The sequence below is a fragment of the Rattus norvegicus genome, chromosome 6 (assembly GCF_021556685.1).
Source record: "Rattus norvegicus strain SHRSP/BbbUtx chromosome 6, alternate assembly SHRSP_T2T, whole genome shotgun sequence".
Taxonomy (NCBI): Eukaryota; Metazoa; Chordata; class Mammalia; order Rodentia; family Muridae; genus Rattus; species Rattus norvegicus.
The window spans coordinates 106770245-106793203 of NC_141539.1; the positions used below are offsets into that span (position 1 = coordinate 106770245).

General features: G+C 46.0%; 1 protein-coding gene and 1 pseudogene across 9 annotated transcripts in view; one reads left to right on the plus strand and one right to left on the minus strand.

Annotated features, from left to right (window-relative positions):
* Window positions 1–753: 753 nt before the first annotated feature.
* Pla2g1bl1 (phospholipase A2 group IB like 1) lies at window positions 754–22195 on the minus strand (annotated as a pseudogene).
* Window positions 22096–22959, plus strand: part of Smoc1 (SPARC related modular calcium binding 1) — a 199034-nt gene continuing 198170 nt past the window's right edge. For 7 of the 9 annotated variants that reach the window (XR_015621900.1, XR_015621901.1, XR_015621902.1 and 4 more), the window contains exon 1: window positions 22096–22455. Coding sequence is in view for 6 of the 9 variants with exons in the window: in XM_087553282.1 (XP_087409408.1) it covers window positions 22360–22455 (96 nt within the window). In the remaining 3 variants the exon portion in view is untranslated. 9 annotated transcript variants of the gene reach the window in all.

Genomic DNA, 22959 nt, shown 5'->3' on the forward strand with positions numbered 1-22959 from the left:
AATAATTTACCCCTTACAACTGATAATTTTTATTGTGGGAAAACACATAACTTCTAATTTACCATCTGAGCTGTTCTCAGGGATGTAGTCCATGGCACCGAGTAAGTTTACATTGTGTAACCATCCCGAATGTCTTCCTCTTCTCAAACTGAGACTCTGACCCATGACACCCATTCCCTTGTGTCCAGGCCCCGGCAGCCACCGCTCTGCCTCCTGTGCCTGTGAGTTTTACTACTCTCGTTAGTGGACGCGTAGATATGCATTGCTTCGAGCAAGGCTTATTCCCGTAGTTGCGTGTGTTGTAACCTCCTTCCCCGTAAAGGCCAGAACCTATTCTTCCTCCACTGGCTCTTTAAGTGATTCCCCCCTTTGGCTACTGTGAATAAATACTGCTGTGCACTATAGGGTACCGACAGTGATTTGAGCCCCTGCCTTCGTTTCTTCTGGGTAGATAGCCAGAAGGGGAATTATTGGGTCAATGGTAACTCAGTGTTTGATTGTTCTGAGCCATTTCCACTTTACTTTCCTTTTCTTAGCAACTGTATTATTTTACACGTCATCAGCAACACACAAGGGTTTCCCTTTCTCTACATCCTTGCCAACATCCTCCCCATACCTCGGTAAGAGCCATCTTGGTAGAATCAAGGAAGATACTTTTCTTTTCCTTCCAGCAGGTACTTTATTAGAGGGTGCGGTGTGAAATAAGACAGCAAGGCGGACGGGGATGGCGTAGGTGGGAAGTGGGGTGACAGCCTAACAGAATTTCTTGGTGTCCAGGTCTTTGTATTCCTTGTTGTACAGGGCCTTGGAGAAGCAGATGCCAGCCTGCCGGTCAGAGTTGCAGATGAAGTTCTCACAGTCGATGTTTTGGTCACTGCAGGTGATCACATTCTTGTGTTTGAGTATGTGTTGGTCGTAGGGGTTGTCTATGAGGAATTCACAACTTTTCAGCTTCTTGGCTTGACTGCAGCAGTGATCACGAGTCTGGCAGCAACTGTCTAAGTCATCCACTGGGGTGCCTGAGCTGCCTATGCCACGGAAGCAGCCATAGTGGGTGTACTCCATCACTCCCAGGGGATGGTGTGCTTGATCATATTGTGAAACTGACACCCAGCCCGAGGGCTGATGCTGTGTGCTGTAATACCTGGTGTGAGGACTTGAGTGACTTCCCTCTTTATAGTTGGAGCCCCGTGCTCCCAAAATATGTCCCTTTGCTTTGTTCTTAGCCACTCTTGGCTGGTCTTGGGTTATGTTTCATCTGGGCTGCTCCAATTGGTCAGCCCACGTGGTCACGTTCTTCCTTTTTTCCTAACCCATGATGGCTTCTCCAGGAAGATACTTTTAATTACTGCTTTCGTATGTGAAAACTGAGGCTCAGGGAGGTAGAGTGACTCCGCCAGCATCAGCCAACAGCTTGCAGAGACGGTATTGAAATCAAAGGCTGCCAAACTCTCAGACTGCGACTCCTAACTGTTATGTCCCATTTCCTGCCTGGAATACAGCTATCCAAGCACAATCTTTCCCCTGTCTTTGGACAGATGTCTAATTGTGCAGGACATCTGGTAAAGGCACACGTATAAGAACCAAACAGAGATGGGTTTTTGTGTATTCTTCCTGAAGTGATGCCTCACACATAAGAGCAATGGTAGATAATTTCCCTTTAATTTATATGCCTTCTAGCAATTAAAAAAAAATAGTCTGGTTGGGCCACTCTGCAATGCTTTGACTTCATGTCACCTGACCTTTACAGTGACTGTCACTGTATCTGGGCCAGGTGTTGACCTTGGGAGTGTGGTGAGAGGATAATGAACCAGAAAGTAGGAGATAAGATGTTGGCAGCCAGTTGGCCAGAGAGATGTCAGTTCCTTAGAGGCATTATCCAGGATTTGCATGAGAGGAAGCACCCGGCTGTTGGGAGCAAGAAAGAGACGTGTGTGTGTGTGTGTGTGTGTGTGTGTGTGTGTGTGTGTGTGTGTGTGTGTTACCCATAGTGCAGACACAAGGACTGCAGGAAGCACTCGGCTGCTGGGGCAGGAAAGTGAGAAGTGTAGCAAGGAGTTGGGGCAGCGTTCTTGTGGCCAGTGGGAGTGTTCTGGCCCAGGGCAAGGCTATGTCCTTGGTTGGGTGTAGAGCCTGGCATGAGTCTGTGAAGCGCTGGCTGGCACAGGAGGCTGTGGTTAGTTAACACTGCATCTCAGACTCTAGCTCTCTCTCAAATACTACGCTGTCTAGAGACTATGCCCCTATCTATTTGCTCCACTGACTTTTGTTAAAAATATTTTTTTTTATTTAAAATTATGGGTGTGGGTAATTTACATCCATGTGTGCCTAGTGCCTACTACCCATGGAGACCAGAAGAGGGCATTGGGCCCTTGGGATTGGGTCTATTGATGGTTGTGTGCAGTCATGTAGGTGCAGAAGAGTGAACCCAGGTCCTCTGCAAGAGCAGCTGTGCTTCTCAGGACTGAGCCGTCTCTCCAGCCCATGCTTCGCTGACTTTGAGTGTAGTCCCCATGGAAATGGACTGGCTCCTTCTTCTAGTGCCTGCTGAATCCTTAGAAAGACTCTGAGGAAAAGCCCATCTGGTTATCTGGTTCCAACCAGGCCAGTGACAGGGGTCAGACCACAGGAGAGTGTCTTAGGTTCTCTGCGCTCCAGTTTCCGCATCTGAAATATGGGAGGGATATAGGGATCGTGAAGTTGTCAGAGGAATAAAATAAGAAATTTATGAAGTACTTCATATGTGGTAAGTGTATGCTAAGTAAAGTGCATAAAAGCAACATTGGTAGGGACTTATATTTATTTCTCCATATTAAGCAGCCACGACAGCTCAGCCCCATCATCATGGTTGATCTCTGTGGAGGATGATCTTCTTGTCAAGCAGACAAGAGTGTCCAAGATGGGCGTAGAGACTGTATGAAAGGTGAGTGCCTCCCACCCACCCAGCTGATGCTTGCTGAGTATTGGATGGATCATCATTTTAGTCGGGGAGGGGGTTCCTGAAGAGGACAGCAGTACTTTGTCTCTTTGGCAAGGAGACATCCCAGGAAAGGCAGTGAGGGAATCCTTCCTGGCAGAAGGTGAAGCCGGGGCCTGTGAGTCTTCCGATGTTGCCGTTATAGCGATAAGATGCCTTCATTTGGCTACACATAGGGCAGGCTTTGCCCTCTGACCTGTACTCTGGTTACCCAGCTCTCCAAATCTGCCCTGGGTCATTCACAGAGCTATCCCTGGTGTCAAACAGCAGCAAGAGGAGCAGGTCTGTACAGCTGCAGCCCTGCCATTGGCCATACACAGCCTCAGGGTCTTTCCAGTGGTCAGCTTTCCTTTTTAAAAATTTAACTGCGTGTGTGTGTGTGTGTGTGTGTGTGTGTGTGTGTGTGTGTGTGTCCCTGTGTGTGCATGTCAGAGCACAACTTGTGGGAGTCAGTTCCCCCCTTCCACATGCAGATCCTGGGCATTGAACTCTGGTAATCAGACTTGGTGATAGGCTTGTACCTGCTGAGCCATCTTGGTGGCCCTCTGGACTATTTCCTAAAATTATTTATTTTGTTTTATGTGTATGAGTATTTTTGTCCGCATGTATGCCATGTGTGTGACTGGCATCCGAGGAGGTCAGAATCGGGCATCAGATCCCTTGGAAATGGACTCATGGACAACGTGAGCTGTCCTGTGGGTGCAAGGAACCACATCAGGGTCCTCTGCAAGAGCAACAGGTGCTTTTAACTGCAGAACCGCCATTCCAGTCCCTTCTGGGCTGTCTCTTAATTACAGTCCAGCTGTTTACTTTTCACAGATGCTCATCCCAGATGTTTAGCAAACAGATAAAGCGTTTATGATGGTTTCAGGAAGCTCCTTTTTTTCTAATGACTTCCCAAAGCAGCCTGTCTTCCAAACTGTACGTTATCACTTAGGTGGTACCTTCATGATCTGTCTCACTCACATCTGCCAAATCTTCTCTGTCCTGGAAAATAGACTGGATGGAGTCTATGGCAAGTTCTCCAGTCTATGGAGAGCATCCTTATGGGTGACTTCAAGCCTAGGTGCTTTATTCAGAGCGTGGAGCTCTGTCATAGAGCTCCGTGAAGTTTCTCTGTAGGCAAGTTTCTAAGACAAAGTGTCCCTAAACAAGCCCGTGATTTGGAGATTGGGAAGCCCAGTGGGGGAGTGGAGAGGTGCAGCAGCCAGATGGGAAAGCTTTCTGATGGTCTAATCACAAGAGCGGTGCAGATGGAGGAAAGGGGGTTCAATTCTCGTGGGGACCCAGTGGGAAAATGAAGACTGGTGGGGATTCTGGGTAATTTATTTATCAGTTCCGTCTCTTCATTGTGTGAGGGCTAATTTACCTTCCAGGTCCTTCTGACCTGCCCTATGTATACAATGAGGACACATACATGCCATCAGGGCAGACAGAAGAGGACTCTCGGGCTGAGGAGACATGAGCAAGACATTAGTGACTTCTCAGATCACCTGAGCAGTATTCTTTCTCCTAATCCTTCCATTAGCTGTGCTAATGCTATCAGGGTTCATTGCCTCTAATGTCAGTGGATTTTCTTTGAGGCAGTGTTTCATGTGGTCCAGGCTGGCCTTGAACTTGCTGTGTAGACAAGGATATGCTCGATATTCTTCTGCTCATCTTATTTCTATATTCCAAGTTCCGGGATTGCGGTTGCTGGCCATTTGCTCAGAGCATGAGGTGCTAGGAGTCGAACCCACGGCTTCACGAGTGGCAGGCAAGCTCTTTACCGATTGAGCTAAATCCCTCCTCTCTTAGCTGGATTTAAAAAAAGGCACTTTTAACCTGTAACTAACTTTAAAAATATTTACTTTTACTATTTTAAAGTAAGTGTGTGTGTGTGTGTGTGTGTGTGTGTGTGTGTGTGTGTGTGTGAGTGTATATACAAATGCAAACACCAACAGATGCCAGAAATGAGGATGGAATTACATGCAGCTATGAGCTGCCTGATGTCGTGATGGGTGCTTGGAATTGATCTCGGGTCCTCTGAAAGAGCAATATAGATTCTTAACCACCAAGACATTTTTTTTCCTGACAGATATCTAATACATTTTTAATTTCAGCATTGCTTGATTTTTATTTTTAGATCGCTTCCAAAAACACTTTACTTACTTCCAAAAGAGAATTAAACTCACGCTGCCTTGAATCACGGTATTCCCGGTGCTTGGTGCTGATTGGCGACTTGGAAGGATCTAGAATGAGCTAGGAGACGAGCGTCTGCGCATGCCTGTGAGGGAGTTTCTAAACTGGGTCACCTGAGACGCGTACGCCCTCTCCTAATGGAGGCAGCACCATTTCATGGGCTGGGCTCCTGGACTGCAATAAAGGGGAGAGCAAACAAAGTACCTGCTGCATCTCTCTCTGCTTCTTGGCCACGTGTACCTCATTCCCGTGAGCGCAGGCCTTCCTGCCAGAATGGACCGTGTCTCCTCCAACTGCGAGCTCAAACAGACCCTTCCTTCCTCAAGCTGCTTCTTTGGATATTTGCGCGCGGCCATGGGAAGATAAGCACAAGCGCTCTTTCCTTGCTGTTGGAGCTCTTAGACCATGGGATCTTAGTGACCGTACTCTTCCAGTGTCTTAACAGACTTCGGTGTCACTTGGAATCATTTCTCCTTACTCCTCAGTTATTCCCAACGATGCCAAGGGTCTAAAGTGAGAAAGGGGACAGAGTTGTGAAATCAACAATGTACTTTATCTTTAGAAACTTTTTTTATCACCTTTGGAGTTATTCACTGTATTGCCTACAATGTGATAGTTGTTTTAAGCATGTATTCAATAACGCTAGTTCTGTTTTTAGCTTTCATTATACAGAGTTGAGGAATTTGAATTTCTTATTTTCTGCCTGTTATGGGAAAAGTTAATTTCTAGAGGGGAAACTTACATAAATTAGATTAACCAGAAGAGGGATTCACAGAGACAAGTGCATAGATGAAAGAAGAAATGATTATACAGGGGACAGCCCAGCTTTTGAGCTCTTTTTTTTTTTTTAAACTTTTTTTTTTTTATTAACTTGAGTATTTCTTATATACATTTCGAGTGTTATTCCCTTTCCCGGTATCCGGGCAAACATCCCCCTCCCCCCTCCCCTTCCTTATGGGTGTTCTCCTCCCAACCCTCCCCTCATTGCCGCCCTCCCCCCACCAGTCTAGTTCACTGGGGGTTCAGTCTTAGCAGGACCCAGGGCTTCCCCTTCCACTGGTGCTCTTACTAGGATATTCATTGCTACCTATGAGGTCAGAGTCCAGGGTCAGTCCATGTATAGTCTTTAGGTAGTGGCTTAGTCCCTGGAAGCTCTGGTTGCTTGGCATTGTTGTACATATGGGGTCTCGAGCCCCTTCAAGCTCTTCCAGTTCTTTCTCTGATTCCTTCAATGGGGGTCCTATTCTCAGTTCAGTGGTTTGCTGCTGGCATTCACCTCTGTATTTGCTGTATTCTGGCTGTGTCTCTCAGGAGCAATCTACATCCGGCTCCTGTCGGTCTGCACTTCTTTGCTTCATCCATCTTGTCTAATTGGGTGGCTGTATATGTATGGGCCACATGTGGGGCAGGCTCTGAATGGGTGTTCCTTCAGTCTCTGTTTTAATCTTTGCCTCTCCCTTCCCTGCCAAGGGTATTCTTTTTCCTCATTTAAAGAAGGAGTGAAGCATTCACATTTTGATCATCCGTCTTGAGTTTTGTTTGTTCTAGAGATCTAGGGTAATTCAAGCATTTGGGCTAATAGCCACTTATCAATGAGTGCATACCATGTATGTCTTTCTGTGATTGGGTTAGCTCACTCAGGATGATATTTTCCAGTTCCAACCATTTGCCTACGAATTTCATAAAGTCGTTGTTTTTGATAGCTGAGTAATATTCCATTGTGTAGATGTACCACATTTTCTGTATCCATTCCTCTGTTGAAGGGCATCTGGGTTCTTTCCAGCTTCTGGCTATTATAAATAAGGCTGCAACGAACATAGTGGAGCACGTGTCTTTTTTATATGTTGGGGCATCTTTTGGGTATATGCCCAAGAGAGGTATAGCTGGATCCTCAGGCAGTTCAATGTCCAATTTTCTGAGGATCCTCCAGACTGATTTCCAGAATGGTTGTACCAGTATGCAATCCCACCAACAATGGAGGAGTGTTCCTCTTTCTCCACATCCTCGCCAGCATCTGCTGTCCCCTGAGTTTTTGATCTTAGCCATTCTCACTGGTGTGAGGTGAAATCTCAGGATTGTTTTGATTTGCATTTCCCTTATGACTAAAGATGTTGAACATTTCTTTAGGTGTTTCTCAGCCATTCGGCATTCCTCAGCTGTGAATTCTTTGTTTAGCTCTGAACCCCATTTTTTAATAGGGTTATTTGTTTCCCTGCGGTCTAACTTCTTGAGTTCTTTGTATATTTTGGATATAAGGCCTCTATGTGTTGTAGGATTGGTAAAGATCTTTTCCCAATCTGTTGGTTGCCGTTTTGTCCTAACCACAGTGTCCTTTGCCTTACAGAAGCTTTGCAGTTTTATGAGATCCCATTTGTCGATTCTTGATCTTAGAGCGTAAGCCATTGGTGTTTTGTTCAGGAAATTTTTTCCAGTGCCCATGTGTTCCAGATGCTGCCCTAGTTTTTCTTCTATTAGTTTGAGTGTATCTGGTTTGATGTGGAGGTCCTTGATCCACTTGGACTTAAGCTTTGTACAGGGTGATAAGCATGGATCGATCTGCATTCTTCTACATGTTGCCCTCCAGTTGAACCAGCACCATTTGCTGAAAATGCTATCTTTTTTCCATTTGATGGTTTTGGCTCCTTTGTCAAAAATCAAGTGACCATAGGTGTGTGGGTTCATTTCTGCGTCTTCAATTCTATTCCATTGGTCTATCTGTCTGTCTCTGTACCAATACCATGCAGTTTTTATCACTATTGCTCTGTAATACTGCTTGAGTTCAGGGATAGTGATTCCCCCTGAAGTCCTTTTATTGTTGAGGATAGCTTTAGCTATCCTGGGTTTTTTGTTATTCCAGATGAATTTGCAAATTGTTCTGTCTAACTCTTTGAAGAATTGGATTGGTATTTTGATGGGGATTGCATTGAATCTGTAGATTGCTTTTGGTAAAATGGCCATTTTTACTATATTAATCCTGCCAATCCATGAGCATGGGAGATCTTTCCATCTTCTGAGGTCTTCTTCAATTTCCTTCTTCAGTGTCTTGAAGTTCTTATTGTATAGATCTTTTACTTGCTTGGTTAAAGTCACACCGAGGTACTTTATATTATTTGGGTCTATTATGAAGGGTGTCGTTTCCCTAATTTCTTTCTCGGCTTGTTTCTCTTTTGTATAGAGGAAGGCAACTGATTTATTTGAGTTAATTTTATACCCAGCCACTTTGCTGAAGTTGTTTATCAGCTTTAGTAGTTCTCTGGTGGAACTTTTGGGATCACTTAAATATACTATCATATCATCTGCAAATAGTGATATTTTGACTTCTTCTTTTCCGATCTGTATCCCCTTGACCTCCTTTTGTTGTCTGATTGCTCTGGCTAGAACTTCAAGAACTATATTGAATAAGTAGGGAGAGAGTGGGCAGCCTTGTCTAGTCCCTGATCTTAGTGGGATTGCTTCAAGTTTCTCTCCATTTAGTTTAATGTTAGCAACTGGTTTGCTGTATATGGCTTTTAGTATGTTCAGGTATGGGCCTTGAATTCCTATTCTTTCCAGGACTTTTATCATGAAGGGGTGTTGAATTTTGTCAAATGCTTTCTCAGCATCTAATGAAATGATCATGTGGTTTTGTTCTTTCAGTTTGTTTATATAATGGATCACGTTGATGGTTTTCCGTATATTAAACCATCCCTGCATGCCTGGGATGAAGCCTACTTGGTCATGGTGGATGATTGTTTTGATGTGCTCTTGGATTCGGTTTGCCAGAATTTTGTTGAGTATTTTTGCGTCGATATTCATAAGGGAAATTGGTCTGAAGTTCTCTTTCTTTGTTGTGTCTTTGTGTGGTTTAGGTATAAGAGTAATTGTGGCTTCGTAGAAGGTATTCGGTAGTGATCCATCTGTTTCAATTTTGTGGAATAGTTTGGATAATATTGGTATGAGGTCTTCTATGAAGGTTTGATAGAATTCTGCACTAAACCCGTCTGGACCTGGGCTCTTTTTGGTTGGGAGACCTGTAATGACTGCTTCTATTTCCTTAGGAGTTATGGGGTTGTTTAACTGGTTTATCTGTTCCTGATTTAACTTCGGTACCTGGTATCTGTCTAGGAAATTGTCCATTTCCTGAAGATTTTCAAATTTTGTTGAATATAGGCTTTTATAGTAAGATCTGATGATTTTTTGAATTTCCTCTGAATCTGTTGTTATGTCTCCCTTTTCATTTCTGATTTTGTTAATTTGGACGCACTCTCTGTGTCCTCTCTTTAGTCTGGCTAAGGGTTTATCTATCTTGTTGATTTTCTCAAAGAACCAACTTTTGGTTCTGTTGATTCTTTCTATGGTCATTTTTGTTTCTACTTGGTTGATTTCAGCTCTGAGTTTGATTATTTCCTGCCTTCTACTCCTCCTGGGTGTATTTGCTTCTTTTTGTTCTAGAGCTTTTAGGTGTGCTGTCAAGCTGCTGACATATGCTCTTTCCTGTTTCTTTCTGCAGGCAGTCAGAGCTATGAGTTTTCCTCTTAGCACAGCTTTCATTGTGTCCCATAAGTTTGGGTATGTTGTACCTTCATTTTCATTAAATTCTAAAAAGTTTTTAATTTCTTTCTTTATTTCTTCCTTGACCAGGTTATCATTGAGTAGAGCATTGTTCAATTTCCAAATATATGTGGGCATTCTTCCTTGATTGTTATTGAAGACCAGTTTTAGGCCGTGGTGGTCTGATAGCACGCATGGGATTATTTCTATCTTTCTGTACCTGTTGAGGCCCGTTTTTTGACCAATTATATGGTCAATTTTGGAGAAAGTACCATGAGGAGCTGAGAAGAAGGTATATCCTTTTGCTTTAGGATAGAATGTTCTATAAATATCCGTTAAGTCCATTTGGCTCATGACTTCTCTTAGTCTGTCTATATCTCTGTTTAATTTCTGTTTCCATGATCTGTCCATTGATGAGAGTGGGGTGTTGAAATCTCCTACTATTATTGTGTGAGGTGCAATATGTGTTTTGAGCTTTAGTAAGGTTTCTTTTACATATGTAGGTGCCCTTGTATTTGGGGCATAGATATTTAGGATTGAGAGTTCATCTTGGTGGATTTTTCCTTTGATGAATATGAAGTGTCCTTCCTTATCTTTTTTGATGACTTTTAGTTGAAAATTGATTTTATTTGATATTAGAATGGCTACTCCAGCTTGCTTCTTCTGACCATTTGCTTGGAGAATTGTTTTCCAGCCTTTCACTCTGAGGTAATGTCTGTCTTTGTCTCTGAGGTGTGTTTCCTGTAGGCAGCAGAATGCAGGGTCCTCGTTGCATATCCAGTTTGTTAATCTATGTCTTTTTATTGGGGAGTTGAGGCCATTGATGTTGAGAGATATTAAGGAATAGTGATTATTGCTTCCCGTTATATTCATATTTGGATGTGAGGTTATGTTTGTGTGCTTTCATTCTCTTTGTTTTGTTGCCAAGATGATTAGTTTCTTGCTTCTTCTAGGGTATAGCTTGCCTCCTTATGTTGGGCTTTACCATTTATTATCCTTTGTAGTGCTGGATTTGTAAAAGATAGTGTGTAAATTTGGTTTTGCCATGGAATATCTTGGTTTCTCCATCTATGTTAATTGAGAGTTTTGCAGGATACAGTAACCTGGGCTGGCATTTGTGTTCTCTTAGGGTCTGTATGACATCTGTCCAGGATCTTCTGGCTTTCATAGTCTCTGGCGAAAAGTCTGGTGTGATTCTGATAGGTCTGCCTTTATATGTTACTTGACCTTTTTCCCTTACTGCTTTTAATATTCTTTCTTCATTTTGTGTGTTTGGTGTTTTGACTATTATGTGACAGGAGGTGTTTCTTTTCTGGTCCAATCTATTTGGAGTTCTGTAGGCTTCTTGTATGCCTATGGGTATCTCTTTTTTTAGGTTAGGGAAGTTTTCTTCTATGATTTTGTTGAAGATATTTACTGGTCCTTTGAGCTGGGAGTCTTCACTCTCTTCTATACCTATTATCCTTAGGTTTGATCTTCTCATTGAGTCCTGGATTTCCTGTATGTTTTGGACCAGTAGCTTTTTCCGCTTTATATTATCTTTGACAGTTGAGTCAATGATTTCTATGGAATCTTCTGCTCCAGAGATTCTCTCTTCCATCTCTTGTATTCTGTTGGTGAAGCTTGTATCTACAGCTCCTTGTCTCTTCTTTTGGTTTTCTATATCCAGGGTTGTTTCCATGTGTTCTTTCTTGATTGCTTCTATTTCCATTTTTAATTCCTTCAACTGTTTTGATTGTGTTTTCCTGGAATTCGTTCAGGGATTTTTGTGACTCCTCTCTATGGGCTTCTACTTGTTTATTTATGATTTCCTGATATTCTTTCAGGGATTTTTGTGTCTCCTTTCTATGGGCTTCTACTTGTTTATTAATGTTTTCCTGGAATTCTTTCAGGCATTTTTGCGATTCCTCTCTGTAGGCTTCTACTTGTTTATTAATGTTTTCCTGTGTTTCTCTAAGGGAGTTCTTCACATCTTTCTTGAAGTCCTCCAGCATCATGATCAAATATGATTTTGAAACTAGATCTTGCTTTTCTGGTGTGTTTGGATATTCCATGTTTATTTTGGTGGGAGAATTGGGCTCCGATGTTGCCATGTAGTCTTGGTTTCTGTTGCTTGGGTTCCTGCATTTGCCTCTCTCCATCAGATTATCTCTAGTGTTACTTTGTTCTGCTATTTCTGACAGTGGCTAGACTGTCCTATAAGCCTGTGTGTCAGGAGTGCTGTAGACCTGTTTTACTGTTTTCTTTCAGCCAGTTATGGGGACAGAGTGTTCTGCTTTCGTGCGTGTAGTTTTTCCTCTGTACAGGTCTTCAGCTGTTCCTGTGGGCCTGTGTCTTGAGTTCACCAGGCAGGTCACTTGCAGCATACAAGTTGGTCTTACCTGTGGTCCCGAGGCTCAAGTTCGCTCGCGGGGTGCTGCCCACGGGCTCTCTGCGGCGGCAGCAATCAGGAAGACCTGTGCTGCCCCTTCTGGGAGCTTCAGTGCACCAGGGTTCCAGATGGCCTTTGGTGTTTTCCTCTGGCGTCTGAGATGTGTGTGCAGAGAGCAGTCTCTTCTGGTTTCCCAGGCTTGTCTGCCTCTCTGAAGGTTTAGCTCTCCCTCCCACGGGATTTGGGTGCAGAGAACTGTTTATCCGGCTTGTTTCCTTCAGGTTCCGGCGGTGTCTCAGGCAGGGGTCCTGCCGCTCCTGGGCCCTCCCCCACGGGAGCCCAGAGGCCTTATACAGTTTCCTCTTGGGCCAGGGATGTGGGCAGGTGTGGGCAGTGTTGGTGGTCTCTTCAGCTCTGCAGCCTCAGGAGTGCCCACCTGACCAGGCGGTGAGGTCTCTTTCCCACGGGGTCTGGGAGCAGAGAGCTGCTGCGGGCCGGGATCCGCGGGTGTCAGCTTTTGAGCTCTTGAGAGAATGGCAGTCCAGAGGATTCTTCTCAAAGTCAAGAATTAATGAATGAGCTGGGTGGTGGTGGCCCACATCTTTAATCCCAGCAGGTGAACATCCATTAGTTCAAGACTAGCCTGGTCTATGGAGCAAGTTTTAGGATAGCTAAGGCTACACAGAAAACCCTGTTTTGAACCCCGCTTCTCCAGAAGAATTAATAAATAAAAATTATGTTTTTAAGGACAAAGAAAATATGAAGACTTTGTTTGTTACTTAGCAAGGATAGCTCCATGATGTTTCAGCACAAGAACTTCATCATCCGATTTTGCAATAAAGACAAAAAACTGTATTGATTAACTTTTTAGATCTTTGCACACAATTCGCTTGAAATCATTTGTAAATGCATAAATGAATATGAAGCTGTGTATGTTAAAGGAAATAGATGATGTTGGAGAGAAAACCGTGTTTATACACGTAAAAGTGAAAAAAAGGTTGAAAATACTTTGCAATTATGGAGCAGAGATCACAGCTATTTTTGTCTTTAAATGATTACAAGTTGGGGGCAGAGAAGCTGGAGGGAAGATGAATGGCTGAGAGGGTTGGCTCCTCTTCCAGAGGACCTGGGTTCAACTCGCAACACCCACCAGGCAGATCATGGCTGTCCGTAACTCCAGACAATGCCTCCAGACACCCTCTACTGGTCTCCAAAGGTGCCAGGCATGCTTATGTGTACACAAAACACCCAGACAGGCTGGTGAGATGCCTCAGTGGGTGAGACACTCACTGCTCAAGCTTGAAATCCCAGAACCCATGGTAAATGCATATGCAATATCAGACATCTGCAGTCCCAATGCTCCCGAGGCATCCTGGGAGACAGTGAGGTGAATCCCCAGATGCTCGTGGGCCTGGCTCACACATCGGAAAAACAACCTGGTACCTGCTTCAAAAGTGACACTGTAAGAGGCACACACATGCTCACACTCACCACACTAAGTAATAACTATGAGTCAGCCGAGCCTTTCACAGTCTTGTGGGGATGAATCGAACAAACGAGTACAGACGAGCCATGGGGGTGATCTGCTAGAACGGATAAGAGGCACGTTTGAAACCCAAAATGGTCTAGATGTACGGCCTTTGATGAATACACGGTTTCAGTCAAAGCTTGTTGTCCACTCCAGGCCCATGACTTCAAAACTACAATAAAAATGTGGTTTTATTATACAAATGTGGTTTTATTATACCTAAGTTCTCATTACTATTTCCTTTTTTAGAAAAAAATTTATTGGTTCTTTGTGAATTTCACAACATGCACCCAAATGCTACTCATCTCCCCTTCCCTTCATACCAACTCTCTGTCCTTGCAACTGCCTCTCCCCCCAGATCTCACAGAAGCTGCAGTGTGTCCCAGTGTGCCCCACAGTATTCCCTTTTGTCCACCCATCATTGCAATGAACTGGTCTGGTTTGAGGCCTCTGGCTTCTGCTATTCTATCAATACTGGATCCTCACTGGGACTTCCGTAGGACTGGACCCTTCATGTGATCCAGCAGTTCATTGATGGGATAGATATTGGGGTGGGGCAGCTCAAAACCCTGAATCTGGGCTTGGGAGGTCTCTGAGTTGGTCAGCATGCCCGTTCTCCTGTACCCACACCACAGGGCAAGCTCTCCGGCACTGCCCAGGCTAGCTCATCCATGTTGCATCTGGCAAGGGGCAGAGCTAGCTTTCCTGCTCTCATGCTCAGGGGGCTAGCTCACCCTCCCCCATGCCAGCAGGGCCAGCTCTACTGTGTTGCCCACGTGAGGTGCAGGGTCTGCTCTCCCGAATGCTGCAGGGACAGCTGTGCTCATGACCCAGGGGCCAGCTCTCCTGCTGCCACAGGTGGCGAGGGTAACGGGGGGAGGGCTTCTTTTCCTTGCCCACACCACTGTACAGCAGAAAATGGCAGGGCTAGCTCTCCCATGCTCATGCCCTTAGGGCTGGCTCGCCTGTAAGCCCACCTCCCCCAACAAGCAGGGCCAACTCTGTTGTGCTGCCCAGGTGAGGGGCAGGGACTGTTCTGAATGCTGCAGCAGGTGGGGGACAGAGGCAGCTCTTACACTTTCATGACCCTAGGGGCAGTTCTCTTGTTTGCCGAAGGTGGCAAGAGGCAAGGGAGGCGGAGGACATCTCTTCCCTGTCCATGCCACTGCATGGCCGACAGGTAGCAGCTCCTCCATGCTCACACCCTTGGAGCTGGCTCACCCACAACTCCTGCAATGAGGGCCAGCTCTACTGTACTTCCTGGGTAAGGTTTGCAGGGTCAGCTCTCCCATGATGCCCATGGTGAGGTGAGCTGTCGAGGTTTGGTCTATTACTGGGTTTTGTAGCTCTAAATTCTATACTAGGAAGGTCTAGGCCTACGAGTGATCTCGTTTATTTTAATTTATTCCTTAAATTTATTTTATATATGTGAGTACACTGTTACAGTAAGATCTCATTACAGATGGTTGCGAGCCACCATGTGGTTGCTGGGATTTGAACTCAGAGCCTCTGGAAGAGCAGTCAGTGCTCTTAACCGCTGACCATCTCTCTAGCAGGCTGACGTCTCATGTTTAAAAGCTTTTATTGTGGGGCTGGGGATTTAGCTCAGTGGTAGAGCGCTTACCTAGGAAGCGCAAGGCCCTGGGTTCGGTCCCCAGCTCCGAAAAAAAGAACCAAAAAAAAAAAAAAAAGCTTTTATTGTGCAAACCTTGTTCCTTGATTTAAAACTATTGGTTAAATAAAACTGGGTACAGCAATTACTGGAGGGATTAGAGGTGGGTGAGTTAGGAGTGACCTGGCTGGAGGAGGAGAGACCAGGAGGGAAGAGGAGGAGGAAGCCACCGTAAGGGGAGAGGAGCCATGAGCACATGGCCGGGAGAAACAGCAAGCGTCTGGGGTACACCACTGGGGAGATAGCCAGGCCTGCAGTCAGAAGACTAGATTAGTGGTGACCCTCAGTAATTGTCAAAGCCAAATAAAATAACGATAGTCTGAGTCTCATTTATTTGTAAGCTACTTGGGGAATAAGTTTAAGTTGTTCTACAGTGAGGGGTGGGGCTGGTTCTGCGTCACCTTCTCTTCCATTTCCTCACCACATACTTGTTCATCTTTGTGGCCCCGGGGTCTCTGGGTGTCTAGGGTCATCTCAGAAGTGGTCTCAGGAGTGCTATGCCCAGCCCATGTTGGGTGGCATTGGTCAGGGGCAGTCTTGGGCATGTCTGCCTGACTATGCCCCACAGTCCCTGACTGGTGGTCATCGCCCTCATCACCATTCCGAATGACACTTTGACAAAACACTATCTGGTAGGTTCTTACATGCTTGCCAAGATCCTGATCTCGTGGCATTGGTGACCTTCTTTAGATCAATGTAATTGATGGGATAGGGCACAAACTCTGGAACTCTCGAGGACAGGTTAGAGGAACCTTGGCACCATCTTAGTTCTTTTACCCTATCCCGTACCCTAGATGAGCAGACAGCCCTCCTGCTGCAAGAGCTATGTAGAGAGAGCTTTGGTTTCCTGACAACAGCATGGAGATGCTGAGGTCTGCTAATGACCATGTAAGTGGGCCTAGGGCAGGTCCTCCAGTCCTAGATCATTGTATCCCTGGCCCATAAGTTGATTGCCGCTGGTGCTGGCTACACGATTAGGGGTCCAGTGCAAAGTGAAGATAGAAACTCCTTAAGAAAAATGTCAAGACAACAATGGTGGACTGTCAAGCCACATGTGGGGTCTCTGTGATTATACTGTCTACCTGCTCTGAAGTTGGACTTGACCACAACTTTGTGAGAGCCCTTGAGTTAGACCCACTCAACTATGCCATTCCTACATTGCTAACCGCACCCCCTCCCCGGAAACACTGAGGTAAGAAGAGCCTATTGTTCTGATCTGTGAGGTTTAAGAAGTTACTATGGAGCAACTTCTCACTGTGGTAGTTTGAATAGGAATGACCCCCATAATCTCATGTATGTGAACACTTTGCCCATAGGGAGTGGCACTATTAGAAGATGTGGCTTTGTTGGAGTAGGTGTGGCCTTGTTGGAGGAAGTGTGTCACTGTAAGGGTGGGCTTTGAGGTCTTCAATGCTCAAGCTTTGCCCAGTGGGGAACACAGTCTTATTCTGATGCTTTCAGATTAAAATGTAGACCTCTTGGCTCTGTCACCAGCACCATGTCAGGCTGTAGACTGCCTTGTTTCCCACCATGACAATAATGGTCTGAACCTCTGAAACTGTAATCCAACCCCAATGCAATGTTTTCCTTTGTGAGTTGCTGGGTCATAGTGTTTCTTCACAGCAATGGGAGCTAAGACACTCAACATCCTTGTATGCCTACTTCTGTAAACTATTCATTGACAGCCTTGAATGTGACTGCCAGACCTGGATTGTAGATGGTGGTGACTGTTTTTCATGGTCTGTCAGTGGTTAAAGGGTTAGAGCTATCTTATCAGTCCTAGACATAGATTTTTTTCTCTTCTTCCACTTCAATGCCTTTGCATGTTGTGTTTGCTGTGTGCGGAATGTTCTGTCCCCTAGTGCTTCTTTTAGCTTAAATTCAAGAGGTTTTAGATCATAGCTGCTTCTTCAGCTTGCTGCCTTCCTTTTGCATCAGACTCTCTCAATACCCTGGTTGTCTTTGCAGGACCATAGAAGCTTGCAATTAGTGACTCAGCTGCTCACAACAGGTTGTCTGATTTCTACCTGACTGTCCACTCCTGGAGGTTAGGTATCTACTTGGTTTACACTATATACCTAGTGCTAGAGCACTGCCTGTCACACAGTAGGGGTACAGTGGCCTGACTCAGTGCTGGTGGATTAGGATTAAATGGAATATTTAATCCCAGGCTGAGAGAAACTCCCGTACGGGTTGTCTTAGTACCTTTTCTACAGCTGTGACCAGATACTATGACCAAGGCAACTTATAAAAGAAAATGTTTAGTTTGGGACTTGCTTATAGTCGAGAGGGTGAGTCCATGACCATCATGGCCAGTGGGCATGGCACTGGAGTGGTATCTGAGAGCTTACGTCTGACTCAGAGGTATGAGGCAGAAAGTGTTAGATACTGGACCTGTCTTGGGCATTTGAAACTTCAAAGGTTAGAGTTAGTGATGCACCTTTAACAAAGCCACACCTCCTAATCCTTCCCAAACAGTTCCACTTACCGAGGACCAAACATTAAAAATATATAAGCCAATGGGGGCCATTCTTATGTAAACCACCACATTTTATTTTCTGGCCTTCAGAGGCCATATCAAAATGCAAAGTGCACTCAGTCCAACTTAAAAAGTCCTCATTGTCTTTCACAATCTCAACATTGTCTAAAAGCCCAATGTCTAAAGTCTCTTTTCAAGATAATCTAGTAACTGTAACTTCCTGTAAAATAAAAACAGCAAATTACAATACTTCCAACACACAAGAGCACAGATCATGCAATACTATTCCAAAAGGGATGGATAGAGGCATATTCAGGAAATACTGGATCAAAGCAAGACTGAAACCCATCAGGGCAAGCGCCAAATGCTGTAACTCAATGTCTGATGTCAAACATAGGTCTTTGGATCTCACACTCCTTTCAGTTCTGTTGACTGTAACATAATTCTTTCTCCTGGGCTGGTTCCACCCCTGTATGCATTTTGCTGTGCCATGGTCTAGGTGTTTATAAACACTAGACACTTATTTATCATGATTCTGTGGGATAGTACTCCAAGACCAAGATTCCAGCATGGTTGGGCTTTGGTAAAGCCAGAGTGCCAACTTTTCTTCAAAGCCTTACGTGGTGTAGGAGATCAGATAGCCTGGAGAAGCAAGTTCTCCTATGACTTGTTTGAAGGCACCAATCCCATTCCTGTGCACTCCACCCCTATGACCTCATCTACTCCCAATGACCTCTTGAAATTCTTTCCTACATGAAAAGGACAGGGTTCCAAGAGGGATTTTTGTGGGAGGGGCACACATTTAATGCTCAATAGCAATTTATATATGTTTAATGTAAGGGAGCTAAAGACCTTTCATCTGGCATAATGTTGATGGCCTCTACTGTCAACTGTGTCTCCTTCCTTAGTAACCCTTTATGTTTACCTGGATGCCTATAGATTTGTAGTCAAGGAGATAAAATACAATGTAGCTTCTGGCGAGGACTCACTCTTCTTTCCCTTTTTTCCTTCTTGCTCACTGGAAGGCAGATGTGATGACTAGGACTTGTGCAGCCACCTTGGGCCACCAGATGGAAGCTGTTTATTATGACCAAATATAGATAGGAATGAATCTAGATTAGAGACAGACAAGCTTCTGAATTATTTGTTCTATCCAAGGAAAGACCTTGGTAAGGTTAAGTTCCATGGATAAACCTCATTAGCAAAGTAAGAGTAATATATAACCTACCTTAACCAAATTGCGAGTTTAGTCTCAGTGTCCCATGCTCCTGAGCTCAGAAATGCTTTTGACAGGAGTCCCCACCTTAGACACCTTAGCTCAGTTACAGCTGCAACAGTGAGGCGATCATAAATCGAACTTGAGTGACACTGCAGAAGCTTCAGATCCCCTTCAGGACTTATGGCTTCAGGGGACCAGACTGCCTGGTAGATGCACCTTGCTCTTTGAGATCCCAGACAATGCAAGCTTTGCTTTGAGATATGGTTTCTAGGTACCTATCTGCTCTCTCTTAGTTAAATTGTAGGACAACGTGTGTATCCAAAGATCCCCTTTAACAATGAACATTGTGCTGGCTAGAATGTTGCTCTTCTGAATAGGACAAAAGGGCAAGGCATTTCTAACTGGCATACTCCTCTAGTGTTGCAAAGCTGAGTTATAGTATAAAATATTATTTTTCTTCCACTGAAATATCCTCTTAAAATGAGAAGTCGCAGAGGCAGAGAGTATGACTAAAACTGGGCAGACCAGTTGCTGGGCTAGCTAGATTTATTCTGGGGCATAAACCTGACCTCCAGGGAAAGACAACTTGTCGATTTTGCTTTTTGTTTCCCTTTGGATCACAAAATGGAGCCTGGCTGATAGAGAAACGCTATTTAGGACTAGGGGTTCTTTGGGGTTTCTGAGTTTCTTGGCTTTTGGAGGAGCTGGGAGAAGAAAATGTATCCCAAGAATGGCGACCACAGTCATGACAGGCACGGCGCGCCAACCAGCAGGAAAGAAAATACTCACTGAGCAAAGTAACTGGAAAGCAGTTGCTTGTATTTTAAATTAAGCTACATGGTTGAAGGCCAACACGATGTCGACTTTTGGAGCAGTGACTATTTGGAAATGAGTTTTCTGGCTGGAAAGTAGCATTTGGGATTGAGGATGGAAAGCACTACTACAATGCTTGCCCCTGGGGGCTTCGTACTGCCAGATACCAGGGGCCATCTGAGCATGTCTGCTGACTCCAACAGCTTTCTCAATAATTCCAACCCCAGAAGGCAGTGGATCAGCTCCACAGCTGCATGTGGCCGGGTGGCCGTCAGGAGAAACCGGCAGCCTGCTGCGCCCCCTGTGGGTAAACATTGAAGGTGCATGGGAACTGCCTAAGCGCCACATGCACACTCAGGGCTTGGACAAGGGTCATAGGTTTAGCTGGTTAAATCTCCAGTATTCCTTGTCACAAGGGATGTCCCAGGAAGGCCGGACCTTTGCTGCGTACGCCCTTTCCCCTTGATGCTTGGTGAAGATGAATCTCCAGAAAAATTCCCAGTGACACAAAGGCAGGAGATTCTTGCGACTCCAAAACCCTAGTCTAGGAAATTGGCTCGGCCATCTTCTAACCATGTGAGGCTACCAGACAAGTCAGTCTCATGCATTGCCTGTTAACCTGCCTGTAAAGTAGAAATATTCACTCCGTGAGCACACAGTATTCTGAAATACTGGCCTATTTTCTTCTTATACCATTATAAGGGCTTTACTCAGTTTAATCTCCCTTAGTCCTGACAATAACACACACGTGACATGGTGCCATTTTAACTCCCATTTTACAGAGTGGGGAAAACAGACCCGAGTGAGTCTTGTTCAGGGTTTTACCACTAGATGGCAGACCTGAAATCTCACCCCTAGAACGGTGGCGGTGGGTTCTTGCTCTAAAATCTGATCAAGCCACTGAGTCCAGGTGGGAGGGAAATGACACTTCTTTTAGAAATGTTCTTCATTTTTGTTTGGAGAAGCCTTCATTCTTGCCCGGCATTTCCGTCTGAGACCGATGGGGGAGGTGCAAAGCCCTTTGAGCAGAGAGTGGTGCATTCTGGTTTGTTGTTCTGAAAGCCCTGCTGGCTGTAGGGTGAAGGCTGTGTGCAGCCAGATGAGGGCTGCGTGCCAGCCCCTTGGGAAGCTTGCTTTTATAATCGAGAAGAGAAGCTGGAAGGGAGCAGCTAATCTTTGTCAGGACCTCTCAGAGAAGTCAGGGGGCTGTGAAACCTGGGCTTTATTTCAATCTGGTTAGAGAAATAAATCTCTTTCCAGGAAGGGAAGGGGTCCGGACCGGTGGAAACCACGCACCATGAGTCGTGTTCCACATTTGGAGATAATCACGAGTCTCTTGCGGGGAAGGCAGAAGACACCTTGTTGGGTTGAGGTGTGCATGCGATGTGATGTAGCAGTGACCATTTTCAGGCTGGCCCCTGGGACCACTATGGGTAAGAGCTCTAGCACCTGACAGGTCTGCTTAGAGCTGAGCTATGCAATCCAGGTTGGGATCCCAGGAAATAGCGCTCCTTCCTTGGAGGGCTCTAGGATTTCTGCACTCATAGAACACTCCTCTATTCATAACTTTCCTCCTCTCTATACGGGACCAGGGTTCCTTGGACTCCCCTTCCCTAAACCCCAGAGTTGCAGAGAAGCTGCTCCTTTGGTCTTCCAGTTCAGACTAGTTAGACAGGATGCTCTGGTTTTGTCACATGGACTACAGGGCCACAGGTGTAGTTTACTGGACCCTCAGGGGCTTCATTTTGCCTCCCTCCGGCAGCAGCTGTGGTCACCTGTAAGGAGTTGGTTTTTTTTTTTTTTTTTTTTTTTTTTAAAGAAATGAACACCCCAACTCCTCTTTCACACTGTGGGCTTCCCAGGTTGCTCTTGGTGTTGTGGTCCCCGGGAAACATTTCTCACTGGCTTTGGGTCATTTGGAAAACGGAGCTGTTTTCCCTGCCTGCTCCACGGAACTGTTGCGGTGACAACTCAAGCCTAAGAACTAAAATACGATAAATGTGTAAGGCTTCTTTACTATCCAGGTGACCTTTCAGGAGGGACTGAGGCTGCTGGTGCGCTCCGAGGTTCCCAGTGAGGACTTGCTAAGAAAAAGTTACTCTTTATCCCAGGCTCTGCTGGAGCCCACTCTGCCGGGGAAGCCAGTGTAGCGCCTAGGTGGGGGGGGGGGGGGCTGACCACGAACCGCCCCTCTCGTCTCTCTCCCATTGGCTTCCACCTGCCAGAGGGTCGGCTGCTACAGGCTTCTCGACCCGTCAGTCAGCCCCACCGGGCCCCGCCCCTCCCCTCCCCGGGGTTTATAACGGGAATTCCCATGGCCCAGGCTCCGGCATCCAACCTGCTGTCGCCCGGGCCAGACCGAGCGCAGCAGGCGCCACGCGCAGAGCACACGCTCGCGCTCCAGCTCCCGGCCTCCGCCGTTCATGACCGTGACCCCCGGACGCAGGCTCCGCCAGCCCCTGCTGCAGGCTCTTCCGCCACTCCCAGCCGCCGCAAGGGTCCCCCCCCCACCACCACCAAGTGCTTTGAAGCTAGCCTGAGACCCCCCTGCCCGCTGCCCGCTAGTGGCTGCTCGGCTCGGCTGGCACCATGCTGCCCGCGCGCGTCCGTCTGCTCACGCCCCACTTGCTGCTCCTGTTGGTGCAGTTGTCCCCGGCCGGCGGCCACCGCACCACCGGCCCCAGGGTAAGTGCGTCTCCCGGCTGCGCGCGCCCACCTGCGCTTAGCCACTCATCTACAGGAGGGGGAAGGGAGGTGTCAGACCTTGTCCTCCGCTCTGCTGTCTAGTGCCTTGCAGGCCTCCTGGAGAAGTTGCTGAAATAAAATTTCATCGCTCCCCTCCTTCTTCCCCGCCTTTTCTTGTAACACTGACTCCCACGCGACCTGTCACCGGTGGGTTTTCTTGCCCGAACTTCTCCTGAGCCTGTTTTCTCCTAGACACCCCTCCTCCCTCCCAGAGGCGCCTCCTAGGTCGGTGGGAGCTCGGCCTTGGCTGGAGCAGAGCTTCCCAATGTTGTCGCTGCACCAGTCCCTCGCGCTGGCTTTCTTGGCAGGCTGTGGTGTGTGTGTGTGTGTGTGTGTGTGTGTGTGTGTGTGTGTGTGTGTGTGTAGAGGGGGCGGGGGGGCACTCTGCCTAGAGAGTTTTAGGTTACCCGCGAGCCACACAAGGACCTTGTGTTGTTGTTGTTT